Source organism: Sebastes fasciatus, chromosome 4 (assembly GCF_043250625.1).
Source record: "Sebastes fasciatus isolate fSebFas1 chromosome 4, fSebFas1.pri, whole genome shotgun sequence".
Taxonomy (NCBI): Eukaryota; Metazoa; Chordata; class Actinopteri; order Perciformes; family Sebastidae; genus Sebastes; species Sebastes fasciatus.
This window is the reverse complement of record NC_133798.1, coordinates 32994244-33013382: the sequence shown is the minus strand read 5'-3', so window position 1 is coordinate 33013382 and position 19139 is coordinate 32994244. Positions and strand designations below refer to the sequence as shown.

General features: G+C 38.5%; 1 protein-coding gene across 2 annotated transcripts in view; it reads left to right on the top strand.

Moving 5' to 3' along the window:
- Positions 1–1507: 1507 nt before the first annotated feature.
- The window catches only part of lrriq1 (leucine-rich repeats and IQ motif containing 1), a 48322-nt gene continuing 30690 nt past the window's right edge, over positions 1508–19139 (top strand). Inside the window, exons 1-15 of one of the 2 annotated variants that reach the window (XM_074633701.1) lie at positions 1508–1661; positions 1743–1805; positions 3588–3684; positions 3959–4041; positions 4126–4240; positions 5681–5832; positions 6333–6407; positions 6758–8587; positions 9469–9621; positions 9827–9977; positions 10442–10635; positions 12540–12667; positions 12843–12916; positions 13332–13425; positions 17819–17998. In XM_074633701.1, coding sequence (XP_074489802.1) covers positions 1656–1661; positions 1743–1805; positions 3588–3684; positions 3959–4041; positions 4126–4240; positions 5681–5832; positions 6333–6407; positions 6758–8587; positions 9469–9621; positions 9827–9977; positions 10442–10635; positions 12540–12667; positions 12843–12916; positions 13332–13425; positions 17819–17998 — 3395 coding nt within the window. In that variant the 5' untranslated portion in view covers positions 1508–1655. Of the gene's footprint in view, positions 1806–3587; positions 3685–3958; positions 4042–4125; positions 4241–5680; positions 5833–6332; positions 6408–6757; positions 8588–9468; positions 9622–9826; positions 9978–10441; positions 10636–12539; positions 12668–12842; positions 12917–13331; positions 13426–17818; positions 17999–19139 lie in introns of both variants that reach the window. The other variant, XM_074633700.1, reaches the window with a different exon arrangement.

Genomic DNA, 19139 nt, shown 5'->3' with positions numbered 1-19139 from the left:
CGAGTCTGATCTGGCGCCATTCTGTTGTTTTGTTTTGGTCACGAGAAAAGAGAACAGGCCGTAGTGTGTCTCCGGAGCAAACAGTTTGGGATGGAGGACGTGCTGTTCTTCTTTGAAACTTTGAGGAAGGAGACTGGGTTCCTTTTAGAAAGCCCTCGGGAATGTGTATGGGAAAACGTGTGTGGGCCACTGGAATCTCCTCAAAGAGAAGGAGTACAGCACGAGTGCAGCGACTTCACCACGGGAGAGAGGAACTGGTCTTTGTGATCAAAAAATGCCGTGGAAAAAGTGTGCATTGTTCTCAGCCAAACACATTTTTGTTCTTCTGGTCCTGTGATTCACCTACAAGGTCTTACGCTCACTGACCCCGCCTAGCTGGCTGCCCAAAATGCCCACACAGGTCCATGACACTACATTTCATTTACGCCAAGCAGTGCTGCGACCAAACAGCTTTGCTGTTCTCAGATTGCTTATGGCGGCAAAGTGTAACACTAGTTCGCAAGTGTGGAAAGTTATAACACATTTGCAGGTGAGTAATGATACTGAATCTTTTAATTTGTAAAGATCTGACTGTTGATAAATTGGTCAATAAAGGATGTTTACCTGAAAACTATAATGCTTAAGTATTTCCCTTTGGCTTTTTTGTCAAATTAACAATGAACAGACAACAAAACAGAAAACAATACAACAATATTGACAATCTCTATGGAGGGAGCTGCATCTAATCTTTCTGAAGTTTATAATGATGAACAACAATTGTGGAAGGTCATATTGGACATTGATTGTAAAATACCTAGGCTACCTTCCCCAGAATCTTTCTTTTTTTTATGTTATTTAAATTTGTATTTTGTATTGTCTTTTTTTCTTCACCTTCTGTAGGTATCTTTGCTGTTATGTAAGTAAAATATGTTTCCGTTTTTGTTGTTGAGAGTGTCAGTACAAGTTCAAGTAAAAAATAAATAAATAAATAAATAAATAAATAAAAAATAAATATAACAGAGGTCTATATCAATTATGATGAAAAAAATGTTAAATTATTATTATATATAAATAAAGATATAATTGAAGGAACATTTTGCTTTTTCACTTTATGTGCTATTATAATGAAACCCAACTCTGAATTAAGACCCTGAAATTAATGATATCCAAATATGCCAAAGATCTCTTTATATTACTTGAAATGTATCTGGCCCTATAACTAACAATCGCTTTATCTTTTTATTATTATTATTATTATTTTTAACTTTGTTTTATTTATGTCATGTTTTTTCAATGATTTATTCTGTTTATTTTTTTTATTTTTACTGTCTGTGTAAATGTATTATGTCTACTGTGATATCTGCTCAGTTTTGAGGATGATAACTGTTATTTTAATTATTCACTTATTTTTTGTGAATAGTAATACTAAAAAAAGGAGTGGCCATCCCTTTGCCATTTTCGCTTTGCCTTTTGTACGGTTTGTCCCTCGCGAGTTCACATAGTAACCACAGCGCTGTTTCCATGGAGACTGAAGTACCTCCAGACGCGGACGGACCTTCTCAGCTTGATGCACCTGCTAGAAAACATGTTAAATTAAACAGCATGTTATTCAGACAAACAGACAGTATGGTTGTTACCGATAATTATAGACACTTGAGATAACTTTCTGACGACAAATGGTGGTAAATATATATACTAGTTAGACGTGTTAAATGGATTCTGATGAGGTGTTTGACACAATAATGTTTGAGCTAAACAACCAGGTGATCTCTGATCCTGATGAGAGTCCAGAGGAGCAGGAGAGGTTTACACTTCACGAGGAGACGGTGAGTTCATCTCCTGCTGAGGACAGAACACTGGAATGAGTGGCTCTGCTAAACCCAGACAACATTTGTCTGTGGGGCCCATGTGGGTAGTAAATGGACTGAAAATGGGTCCTATATGGGATTATCCACAGGTTCCATAATGACCCAATGTCAATTGCCCACATGGATTCCATGCAGGATTACAATGGGTGTTATGTGGGCCCCAACTGGGCAACATACCCAAGACCCATCTTGGTCCCAGCTTTAAGTTCTATGTGGGTTCTACATGGGGACTCCATGGGCTGTAATATGGGTTGTAAGTGGGTTTGTCCACAGTTTCTATGTTGGCCCCATGTACTAATTTCCCAGTAGTGCCCCAACTAGGACCCACACAGGTAGCCCACTTGGGGAGCCCATTTGGGACCAACTTAGTTGACCCAAGTGGGCGCCATTTGTGTTGCCCATTCTGAGCCCATGCACAAATTTCCCATTAGTGACCCACATGGGGGACCAACTTAGTTGATCCAAGTGGGCCCCAGATAAGATGCCCATTTTGGGCCCATACCCACGTGGTACCCAGGTACCCCCAGCATAACCCATGTGTGGCCCACATAACCATGTTGGCTGGGAATAACACTTGTTAATTGGACAGGTGATTTGACAGCAAGCTAAATGTTGCTAGTAGCTTGCAGCTGGCTTACTGTAGCACTTGCTATCAACCTTTATGTGCTAGCTTGAGAGGTGCGTTTTTAGCATTTCTTTTAATAATGACACTAAATGATGAAGGCACTTTCAAATGACAAGGTAGTAGCCTACTAAATGTTAACCATTATTCTGGTTTTCTTTTTACAAAATTAACCAAAACACTGACAACAAAGAGGATCTTAGGTAGATAATAATGAGAATAAATATGAAACAAAAATTAAATCACACCCTCTAAGCAGGTAAAGTCTATTGTGTATGTTTTATGTATTTAATTATGTTTTTATGTTCAAGTATTTATTTTCCACCTGGCTGCAACACATCCCCTTTTTCCCTGAGTTTGAGTTGCTTACTTCTGCCCTGGCGAAAAAAAAAAATATCTACATGGGTTCTTTTATTCCAAATACAATTAATGTGGTCAACTAACTATAGTAAACTTAAATATGAGAGTGGAGGTTGTACACTATGGGTATGAATGCAATTACTGTTGTACAGTTGAGAGATCTTTGTTCTGTTAATGTGTATAGATAATGGGTGGATTATGGACAATTTGGGAGTATTCTCTGCCCTTCCAACTGACCTACTGCTAGTCTTAACACTGTACAGTGGTGGAGGAAGCATTGAGATCATTACTCAAGAAAAAATACCAATACGACAATGTAAAAATACTCTACTACCAGTGGAAGTCCTGCATTTACATTCTTACTTAAGTAAAAGTACAAAAGTATCATTAGCAAAATGTACTTAAATTATCAAAAGTAAAAGTACTCGTTCTGCAGAAAAATGGCAATATTACTATACAGTATATTACATTATAGTTTGTAAATACATTCATCATCGTGTTTTCTAGCAGTATTTTAACTTAAACAACTACTTTATATACAGTTTAGTGCAGTTGTTCCCAACCTACTATAGTGGTCAGGCAGACAGATTTCTTGTAAGAGATCACAAGCATTGCTTCACTTTGCCTCCACAAGCTTAGTAAAAACACATGTTTGGATATTTTGGTAGATACAGGACTAAACATTAACCTTACCTGAACATTAAATTGTACCTTTTGTGATGAGACCAAACTAATATAAACCAATTTTCTGACAACAGGACTCAGATGATATTCCCCCATCTCTGCTCAGCTACTTTGAAACCTCAAAAAGCAGAGCAGCAGTTTGTGAGAAGCTCATCCTTGAGGATCTTGAAGGTATGACAACTTGGTAAATAGCATGCACATAATGCAACATCATGCTTCTTGAGGCACTACTTCTCTGTGGTGAACAAATGCATTGAATTAAATCTCGTGTTTTGGAAATGGCTGCTAAATTACTACCGTATTCTAACCTGGTACTTGGTACTAATTCTATCAGTTAACTATTCTGTATTTCTAGATATTTACAATAAACAGACCTCCAAATGATGCCAATGGCTGAGCATGTTTCGCATGATGATAGATGTGTTTTCTTTGAATTGCATCTCAGATTTCACTGCGTCACATGACACTGAGGACATGATGAGCTTGCCGTTTGAACTCGATAAGGACATGATGAAGCTGAGCGAGCAGGTAAATGTCTCAAGTTTCTTACGGTATGACACATCCAAAATAGTTGTGGCAAACTGTTCTAAAGTTATGCTTTGCCTGATACAGGTCATTAGTCACACAGAAAACGAGGAGAACAACACTTCCAGTGACACCCGCCTCTTTCCTGCACCCACAGAAGCACTTTTCACTCACAATGTGTCAGTGTGTCCCAACAATGAAGGTACAGTACATGTTTAGAAAAATGAAATGAAAATGCTTGAGGCAGCGCTGCGTAAACCCCACAGGGTGACGCAAGTCTCAAATTCAAAAGGACATCAAATGAAATTTTTGTGAACTGAAAAAATGGCCACGGCTTTATTTAAGACACACTAGAGGGTGATAAAAGTCGTCTTTAAATTATCTTTTTCATGTGTTTATTTCCCAGGTAAAAGCATCATATTTTGGATAACACTTGTGAATAAAAAGTGTGATTCATGAAGAACATTATTGTTTTGGTACTTAGGTACTTATGTCTGACTGACGGCACAATAAATTCAGATCAAAATCCGGTTTATTGCCAAGTAGCTTTTCACATACATGGAATTTACTTTGGTGTATTAGTGCACAACATAAACATAGTGTAATAAGAGAAAATGAAATAAATGATAAAAGCAAGTGTTGTAAAAGTCAAGAAATATAAAATAGAAGACAATTATAATAAAAATATGAAAAAATATTAAAAAAATATAAAACTATAAACATAGATGTACAATATATCTGAATTAAAATGAAAGAGTTATGTAGTTTTAGAAGTGGTAGTTTTGTGCAGAAATGTGCAAAATTGTCCAAGGAGTGTGCAAATAAATAGAGTCCCAAAGATGTGCGTTAATGTAACACATATAGACAGATGTGAAGACGTTAATGTAACATGCAGTGTCTATGGGAGGGGATGAGAGTCCATGTCGGTGGAGATTGTTGATGAGGCCAGTTGCACACATGATCAAACATGGCATCTTATATTTAATATTGTAGTTAACTGCTGATGCTACGTAACATCTCTTTCCTCTCTGTTCACTTTCTCATTGCACTGTTGAGGCCTTGCTGAAGGTCTGATAATGTACTAAAAGGTCTGTGGTGATATGACAGTTGCCCACAAGAGGTCACTGTTGTCCTTTTTTTGTTCTCATTAATGACTAGTGAGGTAGAGTGATGATGGAGATGTACATAGTCCCACCTTGTGGACAGAGAATAGAGGGTTACTTACAGTTTAAACCTGCCCCAGTGCTGCCCCAATCATTCATGTGAGATGATATACTGTATTTACTTCTTTACGCATTATTTTTGAGGCAGTTTGTTTTCAGAATCAGAATAAGATTCATTGCCAAGTAGGTCATTCGCTTACAAGGAACTTTCCTTTGTGTTTGTTGTGTACAATAAACATTAAGAGGAAATAAAAATACAGGCAAAGTACTGCAAAAGTCAAGAACATAAATATAGAATAGAAGAATTACAATAAAAATATGAAAAAGATACTATAAAAATAAAATACTATAACAAAAATGTACAATATAACTGTACACTGTACAATATATATATATACTGTATTCACCGCATAGTGCATGGTTTTCCTCCTCGCTTGCAGAACTACTAATAAAACCTTACATTTTTGTACTTGTCACAGATGAATATATGGAGAGTGAGAAGCATTTAGCTTTGGAATACGAGGCAGAGCGAGAGAGACGACACTGTGAGGAGATGAAGAAGGAAGAGCAAAAGAGACAAATAGAAAGAGACTTCCAGAAGGAGCTGAAGAAGATAATAGAGGCAGAGAAGGTGAGTCACTCCTTTACTTCCTTTACTCAACATGATTACTTGTCATGATAAGTCTTACGATAGTAGATGTAGGTTTTGGTAAGTATTTCAGGTGGGTGAATTTGTAACCCTCCACTGTGTAGGGATTTGTCTCATACATCTTACTGAAAAAGAGATTAATAGAACCTTCATATATGTCTAACAATATATGTATTAATTAGGGAAACAGACAACCTAAGGAAACTACTGCCTTGCTCAAGTGCTCTTGAGAAGGACACTGCCCACTTGCTTTTTCAAAAAATATCATGCTAAAGTGGGAGAGGGTATCCAAAGGAACAAATTCATCCTGGAATTTAAGTAAAGACAACGAGATAGATTGATAAAAAGATAGCAAGATGTCAGCCAGTTGCTTGTGCGTAGAAAGTTATAAAAGATAAAATCCAGAATTTAAAAAGTAAAAAAATCTCAATGTATACCGTTATCGTGTTTTTTTAAAATGTATTATTGCTCTCTGTGTCCAGCTCCATCAGAAGGAACTTGAGTTGATGGGGAAGAGAGCTCAGGAAAAACTTGAACAGGAGTTGCTGCTTCAGCAGGTATGACTGAATCACCAGATGTTCCACCTGCAGAGACACCACCACAATAAGTTAATTAAGTACTGGGACAAAGTCAATAATCTAAATTTATCATTATTTCAACAATCGTGAGAGTGTGTGGAAAAACAAGCTCTTTTAGGGGGATGTTTGACTTTTAAAATCAGAGATTCGCTGACCTCAAATACCAGATTATAATAATCTACACTGAGAGGTCATAGTTCCATATTCCTCTTTAGGCTTTGGGCTGTTTGCAATGTACGTGTTGATTGTTTTATGTACTTGTGATTAAATGTTTCTAATGAAATGGAGCAACTTGTTTCGTTCTAACTCTGACTATCTTTACCAATTAGGAAATCATCAGCAACTTACAGAGACGAGTGGAGGAAGAGAGGAGGATGATGGAGGAGGAGCAGAAGAGGATGAAGGATGAGGAGGACAAGAGGAAAAGGGAAGAGGCAGAGAGGAAAAGAATGGAGGAAGAGTCGAGGAGGAAGAAAGAGGAAGAGAGAAAAATAGAAGAGATGAAACTTAAAAAAGAAGAGGAGAGGAAACGCGAGGAAGAGGAAAAGAGGAGAAGGGAGAGGGAGGAAAAGAGGAAGAGAGAAGAGGAAAGAAAGATGCTGGAGGATGAGATGAGAATAATGAAGGAGGAAGAGTCGAGGAGGAAGAAAGAGGAAGAGAAAAAAATAGAAGAGATGAAACTTAAAAAAGAAGAGGAGAGGAAACGCGAGGAAGAGGAAAAGAGGAGAAGGGAGAGGGAGGAAAAGAGGAAGAGAGAAGAGGAAAGAAAGAAGCTGGAGGATGAGATGAGAATAATGAAGGAGGAAGAAGAGAGGAAAAAGAAAGAAGAGGAAGAGAGGATAAAGAAGGAAGAGGAAGAGAAGAGGAAAAGGGAGGAGGAAAGAAAAAAGATAGAAGAGGCAAGGAAGAAGATCGAGAAGGAGAAGAGAACAATGGAGGAAGAAATGAGCCGGAAGAAGGAGGAGGAAAGAAAACAGAGGGAAGAGGAAACTATGAGAAGAGAGGAAGAGGTGAGAATAATTAAGGAGGTTGAGGAGAGAAAGAAGCAGGAGGAAGTGAGGAAAAAGAAAGAAGAGGAGGAGGCTCTGCATGAAGAGACGAGGGAGAGGGATGAAAAAGAACATGTAAATGTAAATGAAGAAATAAAACTTGAGAGGAAAAAGAAGGAAGAAAATGATAAGAAAAGGAAGAAGGAGGAGGCAAGGAAGAAGGAGAAGGAAAGAACCGCTATGAAGGAGGTAAAGGAAGTGGTAAGAAAAAAGGAAACGAAAGAAGAACCAATACTCATCGAAGAGGATGAAAAGAGGAAAAGGGAAGATGACAGGAAACCAAAAGAGGAAGAACGGAGGAGGAGGCAGAAGGAAGAGATGAGACAAGAGGATGAAGAGGGTTACAAAATAATAGAGGAAGAAATAAAGCTCAAGGATGATGAGGAGGATTGTAAAAGGTTTGATATGGACAATAGAAGGATGGAGCATGAGAGCAAAACAAAAGATAAAGAGAAGAAGCAGGAGGATGAGGAGGCTGAGAAAAGGCTAGCGAAGGAGATAAGAAAAAGGGAGGAGGAGAGAAATTATATAGGGGCAAAGAAGGAGCTGAAGGAGGAAGAGGTGGGAGAAAACAAGAAACAGGTTTACAAAAAAACAGAAGAAGAATTAAGACTCAAAGAAAAGGAGGAGAGCAAAAAGAGAGTGGTGCACCACAGGGAAGAGGAGGGAAGAAGAGCAAATGAGCTGCAAAAGAACAGAGAAGCTAACCACACGAATATAGAACTAGACAACAGCACCACCTGGACTTCACACAGTGAGTCTACAACCAGTCCCACCAGTACTGAAACCATTCCACAACAACATGACCCAGAAGAGAACATCAGTCAGACCTCCATTGATAAAACTGTGGGCTGTGAAAATCAAGCAGCAGGGCCTTCCACCGTCTCTGTTATTTTACCTGTGTGCCTCCCAGAGCGCACAGAGAAGAAGAGGCTGGCATGGATGAAGGACTGCGTCCCCTGGTCCAAACTGTCCCTCCAGAACAGGAGGAAGCAGAAAGGATCTGTCCGTAGTCGGAGAGGGCTGAGAGGGGCTGCCGAGGCCGGCGGTCTGCCACCTCTCTGCCCAGACGCTCTGCTTCAGTCCACGGGCTGGAAATCCCTGCAAGAGGTGAGATTTGTACAAATGCTCAGCCGTGGTACACATTCATGAAGGATGAAGATGTTTGAACACTGATATGTAAATCTGAGGGAATGAAACCAGGCGGCAACCTCCGGGTCTGAAAAGTGAAGCCAATGCTGAAGTGCCTTAAACTTGTATTCTTTCTAACAGCCAGCAGGGGGCGACTCCTCTGGTTGTAAAAAGAAGTCTGATTGTATAGAAGTCTATGAGAAAATGAGCCTACTTCTCACTTGATTTATTACCTCAGTAAACATTGTAAACATGAGTTTATGGTCTCATTTGCTAGTTTCAAGTCTTCTTCAATACAGCATGATGTTCATTTAGTAAATTATGGTCCCATTTAGAGTCAAATAGACCATAAAGCAGGGGATGTTTTAGAGCGTGGCTACCTTGTGATTTACAGGTCGCTACCAAAGGCGTGGACCGGTCTGGGAGTTGTCCGGGTTTTTCGTCTTAGAACTTAACCCTTTCACAGTGTGTTTTCAGTTCATGAAAGATAATTATAACATTTCGGTCGCCTAAAAATGTCTTATTCTCTACTTCTTATATACAGCCTATGTTTGAAACTCATCCATTTGGGTTAGTAGACGTTCACCCACCGGAGCTATCTAATAGTATGTAAATCATGAGATATGTTATGACTTTGCAGTAAAACAACAATGTTTTTAATACTGTATTTGCAAGGAAAATAATATTGCATTAAACATCTATTACTGATTTCACTTATATGTTAAAGAGGATGCTCCGTATTAGCAGTAAACCATTTCTGATTAACCCATATTTTGATATAATAATGACATATTCCTGTGCCATGTCACACATGCTAACCAAGACCTCTGAACCCTGGAGTATCTTCTCCTCTCTTCCAGGTGACCACAGTGACCCTGGCGGACTTACCTGGCTGTAGTTTATCTACTCTCGCTCAGTGTACTCAACTTCGGTCCCTCACCCTCAGACGCTGTGGCCTCAAATCCCTGGAAGGCATCAACCAGCTACCACAGCTCTGCTACATCGATGCACAGGTGGATATTCAGTCAATATATAATTACTTTACTGTTTTAATGCCACTTTTTTCAAAGTGATCCAAGATCTTTATTTACCTGTATTTTGTGCTGTTAATAATGCAGATCTTGGTTATTGTCACGTTTTTATCTTTTTATTCTGAAAGTAAAAGTCAATATGGACATATTTTGTTGTGTCCTAAGACGATCATTTGTTTTGTCACAGGAAAATAACATCTCATTTGTCGACTGTGAAAATATGAGTAGTTTACGGGTTCTTCGACTCGGCCACAACAAGCTGACGTCCATCCATGGTTTAGCTGGTGCTGAAAATGTGGACGTCCTAGACCTCTCACACAACTCCATCACACGCATCGGTGAGAACTGGCATATTCATTAAATACCTTATCAAACATTAAACTTTGATATTTAAATAACAGATTGTTGTCATTATAATGTGTGATTGTGTAACATCTGAGGTTTCCTGTTGTTTTGTTTGTAATACTCCACAAGAGGGCAGCATCTCTCTTCTTTTCATCCCTGGATGTCATTCACTTTACTACAATAAGCATTGAAAAGTGATTTATTTACTGAAGTCAACTGGAGCCCAGAGGCTAAAGCCATAAATAGATAAAAGGTTAAACCCATTGAATTGTAAATTCAGCCACCGTAACATTTTGTTATGGCTCACCTTTAAAATTAATCTTATAGGAGGGGGCTCTTGAACTATAAGAAGTTCTTTAGACATGCTTATGCTTTGTGTACTGCTTATACGCAGACTCTCCCTGTGCTGTTTTCCAGTCTGAACAAATGACTACTCATTTTCCTGTCTCATCCCCAGCTGGTCTGGAGTCTATGAAGAGACTGCAGAGGTTGTCGGTGGATCACAACCAGCTGATCAGCACCAAAGGACTGAGGGACGTTTACACTCTCCTGCACCTGAACTGCTCACACAACCACCTGGCAAGAGTGGAGGGTCTGGAGAACAGTGCTCTGCTCAACACACTGGACCTGAGAGCCAACAGCCTCACTGAGGTAAAACAAACACACATCTACTGCTGATCACTGGAAGCGCTGCTTCTGATGTCACTGTTCAGTGTTGCAGTTTTGTGAGATCAGTATAGAAACTGATTTGGATGTTTGAGGGGTATGAGGGATTTTCTTACTCAACAGGTTGTATTAAATTAGGCTCACATAATTCTGTTTTCATCTTGTAGGTATGCAAAACATTTGTATGTAGGGATTTTCCATGGAAAAGCAGCAAAAAAAAAAATATTTTGAAAAAACATTTTGTCCATGTGCAGGAAACAAAAGATGAAAAGGTTTTCTGAATATAACTAGATGTTTTTTTTTTTTTTTTTCATTTTCTTATCAAGATGCAGAAACAAAAATTACCCATATTGATTTCATAATCACAAACCCAAATTAGGGACAGGGATAGGTATGTAAAGTTTGTCATAATGATAAAAAAAAAAAATTTGTTTTTCAAACCTTCAAATTAAAAGCTCAAAAGTGTTACAAATTACATATAAGCTGATTTATATAAAATCAACAACTCATGACAGGACGCCAATATTATCCCCGTGAAACAGATCATGGTTCAACAGGTTATTGTAACAAACGACGGGCTGCTGTTTGACAAAACACATTGCATCAAATTTTCCTGTGACTCTACATGTACAACTTAATGCCATGGCCTCTTATGTAATTACCTCTTATTCACACAACATGATTTGACCAGCTCTCCGCAACCCTGAACAGGATTAGTTTTTTTTTAATGGATGGGGGAAATAAAGGAACATCACATTTTCCTTCAGTCCACCAGAATTACACCTTTGAACCAAAAAGGGATGTGGTGTAACAAGAAGGGATGGGACTCACAATGAGTTGATCATGGTGAGTTTCCATTATCGGGATAATCATGAATGTCCTCATACGAGTGACTTGAAAAAGCTATCCAATTCGTCATCTTGGTAGAGAAGTGAAAAATACAGGAATTATCATGTGAGAAAGAACAAGATTCACATAATCTTGCTATTTAAAAAAAATAATTATTTATGCAGGGGGACCTTATCATTATGTTATTTAAGATTTGTTTTTCACTAAAAACGAAAAAAAAGATGTGTCCTATCTTAATAAAATGTAAGGTAAAGTGATTCCAGTAAATGTTAGTGCCAAGAGTTTTATGCATATTTTGATAATTATAATAAAATCGCAATTATTTTGGGCAGCATAATCGTTACATGAAATTTGCATATCGTCCCATGCCTAGGAGATCTGAGAGTGATGATGCTTAGTGTAATATTGTACAAAAACAGGTCGATGGCACACTCCATTTCCCCACACAAGATACACTAACAGCAAATTTGCATGTTGAATTAAGATGAACTTTGACCTGAAAGTCTCAGAAACATCAGACTGAAGCATACACATGCATTCTTGAATCACACAGGCTTCATTTGAACTAAAAGAGAGATGCAAGAGAGTCAGAACTGCACAGTACCAGGGCCCTGTCAATGGGGCACTAATTGATGTTATTAATTACATTACATTAGTTAAATTGTCTTCCATGGGAATGCTCTATACGTAACAGTTGGAGAGAATGTCCAATTACTGGCGCTTATCTTCTGTCTTTGGGAGAGTTACTCACTGGTAATTGCTTGACGAGGCAAAGTCAAGAAAAAGAAAACATGCAAAATAAAGGTACATACAAGCAAAAGTAATTATAATGTATCTAACTTTAGTGTTTCCTGAGGCACCCCTTGTGGCTTGACCCGTGGCCGACACTGATGACTGTAAACACAGCAGGACTAAAACAACTGACATTGATGGACGGGGTCATTAAGGCGTCGCTCGAACCAGCAGCAGTAGTAGAAAGTTAGTGTAACCCCACAGTGTGACCAGCGTTAACTGACAGCTTCACCCTGTTTTTCCATCAGCCCCCCAGTCTGAACAACCAGGTCCTCCTCAGAGAGCTGCATCTGGATGACAACAGCATCTCCTCCCTGCAGGGCCTCACTGCCTGCTGGCTTCCCCTCATGCAACACCTCTCTGTGGCCCAAAACAGGTATGTTCCTCCAGTCCTACGTTTTTTTCTTTCTTTTTTCCCCCGAAACAATTTTATTAGATTTTTTTTATACAATTACATTAACAGCAAAATCAGTTTAACAGCAACATGCATATTATCTTAACATGTTATGTAGCTTTATAGAGTGATTATAATGTGTCTCTGTGTGTCCTAGATTAATCCAGCTGCCCTCCATGTCTGATTCGGTGTCTCTTTCAAATCTGGATCTTCGATTCAACTGCCTGTCAGGTAACAGATTGTCTCGATTAAACAGACCATATAAATCCCATTTCCTCAGCATAAAGGCATACGTACCTCTACTGTGCATGTAATGTGGACAAATTCAAAACCTCTGTTGTTTCAGCCTCTTTCTGCTGACTTTATCTTTCCAGTCCTTTACTCCCACTCAGCCACAGATTGATTTCACTTAACGAAAAAGTTACAACAGCTATAATTTCACATGCACCAAACCTTTTAAGCATAAACACTTCCATCTATTTTATGATGCATTCATATTGGACATGGAAATAAGATGCATAAGTTCACAAATCTGTGGAACACATCTCTATTTATTTCATCCAGTCGTAGTTCTGCATAACTAGGTGAGACGCTGGTGAGAGTGAAGAATAGACATTGACAAGTTGTTTTTTCACTTCTCTTTCAGAGCTCCAGAACGTGTGTGAGAGTCTGGAGGGATGTCTATTCCTGCGAGAGGTCCACCTCACAGGGAATCCTCTTCAGCAGGAGAGTGGCTGGAGGTAAGGCGAGGGCTTGGTGGTGGAGTTAAAGCAAATTACTTGGGCTACTTTACTTTTACTATGATCTAAATTCACTGTTTTCTAATGTGGATGCATCTGCTTGTAAGAAGAATCAGTGCTATTGTATTAAGCTGATTTGATTGTGCCGTATTCACTCGTTGACACACAGTTTCACATCAAGATAGCGTACAGTAATTAGAAATTTCCGTTTCTGGAAATTCTTTGGACAAAAGTTTCAGTTTCTGCTTCCTTTGCTGTGAAATATCTCTCGCCGTGATGGACGTTCAAAGAAACATACCAGTGAAAAGCTACTATTTCTTTATCACAAATTCGGTCTACTGGCTCAGGTAGTCTAAACATTCCAGCAGAACACAGGCCTTCCTGTCCACTTCCCAGGATTAGCACTGTGATCCGCGTCCGCTATTAGATTACTGCGACGCGCCACCGACATCTGCGCTTACGTACGCCACACTAAGGGCTCGTAATCACCCCAAATATTGATACAACAGAAAAATCAATTATCTTTTCAGTGTCAATTTGCTCATTCACTTATCGTGCCTAAATATTTTACTGAAGTTAAGGCAGTTGCAGTGAGTTTATATGAAAAATATGCAATGACCGCTCGTATCCTTCATGCTTCTATTGGCCCGTCACGAGCAATGATGTCAGCTGTTACAGGTTTCGCAAAGTTGTTTGGCTCCTCAGAGCTACTCACACCCATTTAGTAAAACAAAAATATGAAAAACTATACTTCGCTTGCCCCTCCAAATAGCCCATTATGTTTCAGTTTAGAAGATTAGTTTATTTTATAACATCATAACTGAGAATGTCAGTTGCACATAAACCATTCCAGCCTTTTGTACTACTTCTGATTTTTATTTGTAGATTTTCTTGCTTCATGGGTTATTCTCTGTCTGAAAAACATCCTAAAAACAGGGGTTACTTGTGGACATTTTTCCTAACCTTAAGCCTTAACTGAACCTTAATATTTCATTGAACTTTACCTAACCTCCAATGCCAACATTGGAATTAACCCTCTGTATTTCCACCCTCATGCCCTGGCCCTTTCATCCCAAGCCAGTGATAACACCGGTTAAATTAAAGCACCAAAAGGCAAAGCGCTAAGAGTTACACTCCCTGTATAGGCAGCCCCTGATCCAGGAGACGTGGAAGAAGAAAACACTGGGCCTGATTAATCAGGGCCACTTTAAGAGCATGTGCTTTGGAGGAAGTCTTCACTAAATGAAATACGGACTTGTGCTCATACGGGCTGGAGAAGGAGGATGAAGGAATGTGAGCCAAGAACCGTGTTGCCCTCAGAAAGGAGGATGACATTTATAACAATTTAGGAAAAGTTTAAGTCCAAGTATACTCAATGTAGATATAGAAAGAGATTCAGAGCATTTAAATTGTGAAGCTCCATCTTTTGAAGAATAGAGTTTCATTTATTTGATTGAATTTAAACAGTCTTTACAAATACACAGTTTGGTCCAACAAAAAAAAAAATGCTTTATGCTTCAAAAAAATAATAAAACTGTTGAGTGTATTGCAGAGGTTATCACTAGGGATGCACTGATACCGATACTGGATCTGATATCCGGCTGATACTGAGTCAAACAGCTGGATCGGGTATCGGTGGCAATTGGGCCAATCTATTCAATTCAACTATATATTTATATACTATATACATCATATATTGTAAATTTAATTACAATTTTGAGCAATTTGTTGCTGCATTAAAAAGGTTTACACATGAATTGTAATTCCTGTTCATTTTGAAGATTTTTTTTACCAAGTTGTTAGTGTACGATTTATTATTTTAATGATGAACAATTAAATTAATTTATATCTATGCATTTATTGGTAACATTTTGTTTTACAAAGTTAGGAAAGCAATGTTTAAGTCAGACCTGATGTTGCCTTACACGTAAAAGAATTATCCCAGTCACCTCCACACAGTGAGGCATATGGCTTATTAATTAAACACTGGTATCAGATCGGTACTCGGTATCAGCCGATACCCAAAGCCCAGGTATTGGTATCGGGACTGAAAAAGTTGCATCGGTGCATCCCGAGTTATCACAGTACAGAGAGAGTCGTTTTTCTGAAAACCCCCCAATTATTTAATGAGAATCATCCATTGTAAAAATCCACAACTGGTGGCATCCAATTATTTGTACGTAGGTCTACTCTCCCAAGTGTGTCTAAGTGGCGTCCATCCTTGAATTGAATTACATTCCCCACCTCAACGAGCTCATGTAACCGTCAAAAGGTCCTATTTGGGTTCGGAGCTTCACTTGAAGACAGCCAGCCAGACAGCATGCCCGAAGGGCTGGAATCTAATCCCGATCTGTGTCGGAGAGCCCAAGTGGGCCACATCAAAAACCGTATCCCTCTGACAGTGAACAGATCTCGTCCTTTGCGGTCTTGTCTTTGTCTCAGGGACGGGAAATCTGTGCATGCTATCAGAATACAGTATGAACCATTTATGCGGGTTTAAATCCTCTGCAAGGGTCTGAAGAAAAGGGTTTAATATCCGTACCTGAATCAAAAGAAATATTATTCCACCATCAGTCTTTTTTTCTGTATTTGATTCTTTGCTCTCTACTTCATCTTTATTAGCTGTACAGTCTGTAGTTATGGTACATAGAAAAATCCATTATAGCCATGGATTGCTAAAACATCTTGTGATATCCATGTATATAAAATAAAAAATGCTCAAATGTTCACAAAAACACACAGGTTTTATCCTCCTCTGGTTAGACCAGATTTAAGAGCATACGGTGCTCTGGGAATAGATGTTGAAAAAAAAAAAAAAAACAGTTGCTCAAAATGTTTTAAAAAATCGACTTTGTAGCCTGAAGGCTTGCATTTTTTACGGGTTTTATTGTTGCTGTTCCCCAGTGTCCTGTAGAGTTTCCAGCTCCACATTTTCCCACTGAACACAGACCACATTTGGCCTCCGCTAGTGGATGCTCTGAGTCTGTTTCTCTGGCAGATAGTTGGGATTCCTCTGCGTGGACATCCTTAGCCTCAGGCAGCAGTTACCTCTCCCCCAGACTCACAGCCGCTCAGGGCTCTCCTCCACTTCCAAGGCTCATACTACCTAACATATGCCATGGGTAGAGTTCCTTTAACTGCACTTTTAGAAAACAATATAAAGTTAACAATTGCATTAACTGTCTCAAAACCTATTCACTGTAAATAGATTAGTCCAGAGGACAAAATGTACAGTGTAGTCAGCATGCAGAACAGCATGTACGATGAGTGGCCTCAGCCGGACCCGAAACAGTCTCCTTAAACTCTTATTTGTCAAACTAAACAGAGAACCCTTCAGTATTAGAGAAACGTTTTACCCCTTGAGCGATACAGACAGAAATCTGGGTTTACAATGATTCCTTGGTAAAAGATTTTTCTCTCTAACTTGAGTCTCATTTTGAAAATTTCTCTTTTTCGTGTTCTGTTCATGCCGCAATCAAAAGCCTTCATCGTCTTTGACTATACTGTTGTTTATACAAACTGTAGGACTCACCAAGCTGATTGTATTCAGTGCAGTAGGGAAGAGCGTATTCAAATGCTGTGTTATTATGTAGAACAATAGCAGCAATAGTATAGTTGTTTAAAAAAGTCTGAAATGTTATGTGAATGTGTCCGCTAAAAATATCTTAGTAGATGATAGATTTAAATATATGTCTATACTTTTTTCATCTAAATTTTTCAAATAAGTGCAGTATTGTCCAGTGCTACAACCGATATGATAGCTGATGTAGTTTTATTTTTTATCTTTATATTTTTATTTAAATAAATGTATTAATGATATGAACCACATTGGTCTTGTGTGTTGGTTAAATACAATATTTTTTAAAAGAATTATACAAAAAAAAGTTTCCATTTAATTGCGCTACTTATACTATAAGATTTTTTGTTGATATTATAGTGAATACTATATACCCACAAAATGACCATTTGTATATCAATTACTCACGGCGTGTTACCTTGAATTCTTGAAGAAAACTGAGAAAGGTCTTTATGAATTGAAGTACATGAGGGGCTGCGTTTAACAACAGCAAAACTATATCAAAATGTCAAAAAGTCTAATTTATCCAGTCTCAGACCTCAAACCCTTACTATTTAAAACACTCTGGACTTGCTGACGGATGTTTTGATATGGTTTTGCTGTTGTTAAACGTGGTCCCCATTTACTTCAATTTATCAAGACTTTTCTCAGCTTTTGGATTCTCAGTTCACCGTGGAGGCTCGCAAGAAAAACAAACTTTTCTTCAAGAATTCAAGGTAACATGGGGTGAGTAACTGATATAGAAATGGTCATTTTGTGGGTGAATTATCCCTTTAATGTCCTCTGATATTTCATCTAGTTTGCTCTCCTTTTCAGATCCACTCTGCAGAAAGCAGTGCCTAGCCTGAGGGCCATCAATGAGCAGAAGACAGACTCTTTTCTAACGCCCCCTGCTGTTCAACAGGTCAGCCTGGCCTCAGGCAGCTTCCTAACGTTCTGTCAGGCTCAGCTTCAGCAGACTCGTGATTTACAGCAGCAGCACAGCAGGGAGCTCAGGTAGGAGACAAATGACTGACTGCATGTGTAGATGGACTGTTGGTGTGCTGTGTGTCTAGTGTGGATGAGTGCAGGTCTTACCAGTGGTCAGAGAAAGTGGTTGGATAGGCGTCATACTCCAAATTTGACTGATAATCCTTTCTTGAACTGTCATGGAGCCATCAATCAGAATTATTTGCCAAGTACGTACATACATACATATAAGGAATTTGACTCCAGTTTTATGCATCTCTCTCAATGTACATACACAAAAATAGAAATAACAGCTAGGGATAAGGACAACAAAGCTGGACAAATAAAAGTGAGGAATAGAAATGACTGTTATGTACAAAAGTAGTGAAAAAAATAGGTGTATATATAAATATTATATATGCATAAAAAGCACCAATGACCAACAATAAAATAAGAAATGAAATAAAACATTCTATATACAAGTCAAGTGTTCTGTAAGTTGTAAACAATACAAATAGAGCAAAGAAATAAATACTGGATGGATATACATGGACTGGATGATTATGTACAGTATGTGCATGTATACATGTCTATATACTGTATGTACAGTGAGCAGGATTTGGGACAAAACCAATCTGTGATGCTTATTGTTAACTCAGATAACACCATTTTCATCATGATCATTTCCTCTAATACTGACACTAGGGAAGTTCGGGGAGTTTCCATTACATCATCTGTGTTGGTAAACTGAAATGTTGAGATTTCTGGAGCAGCTCATGGGAAGGAAGGAGGGAACTGCTCAGCTCAGATTTGTTCATTCAAATTTGGCTTGGAGGTGTACTAATAGAAAAAAGGGTAATGAATGCACCATGTGCTGTAGTTCCAGTGTCACTTTCTCCCTTTTATCTAACTTGTCACTAAACTCTGTGGCAAGTAATTATTAATTCCAAACCAAATTACGTAAAAATGCGGAAAATTACCAGAAAATCGTAATTTCTTTAAAGTTTTCCTCAGCAAAAATACGTTTGTTCAATCATTACTGTACTGTATGTTAGATTAATTTAACTTTTTAAGGAAAAGAGAGAAAAAAAAGGAATGAAACATGCAGCGGAGAGGTGAAAACCTAAAGGGATTATAACACACTTGAAAAGAAAAAATGGAATCAAATGGCAAACCAGAGTAAAAATTG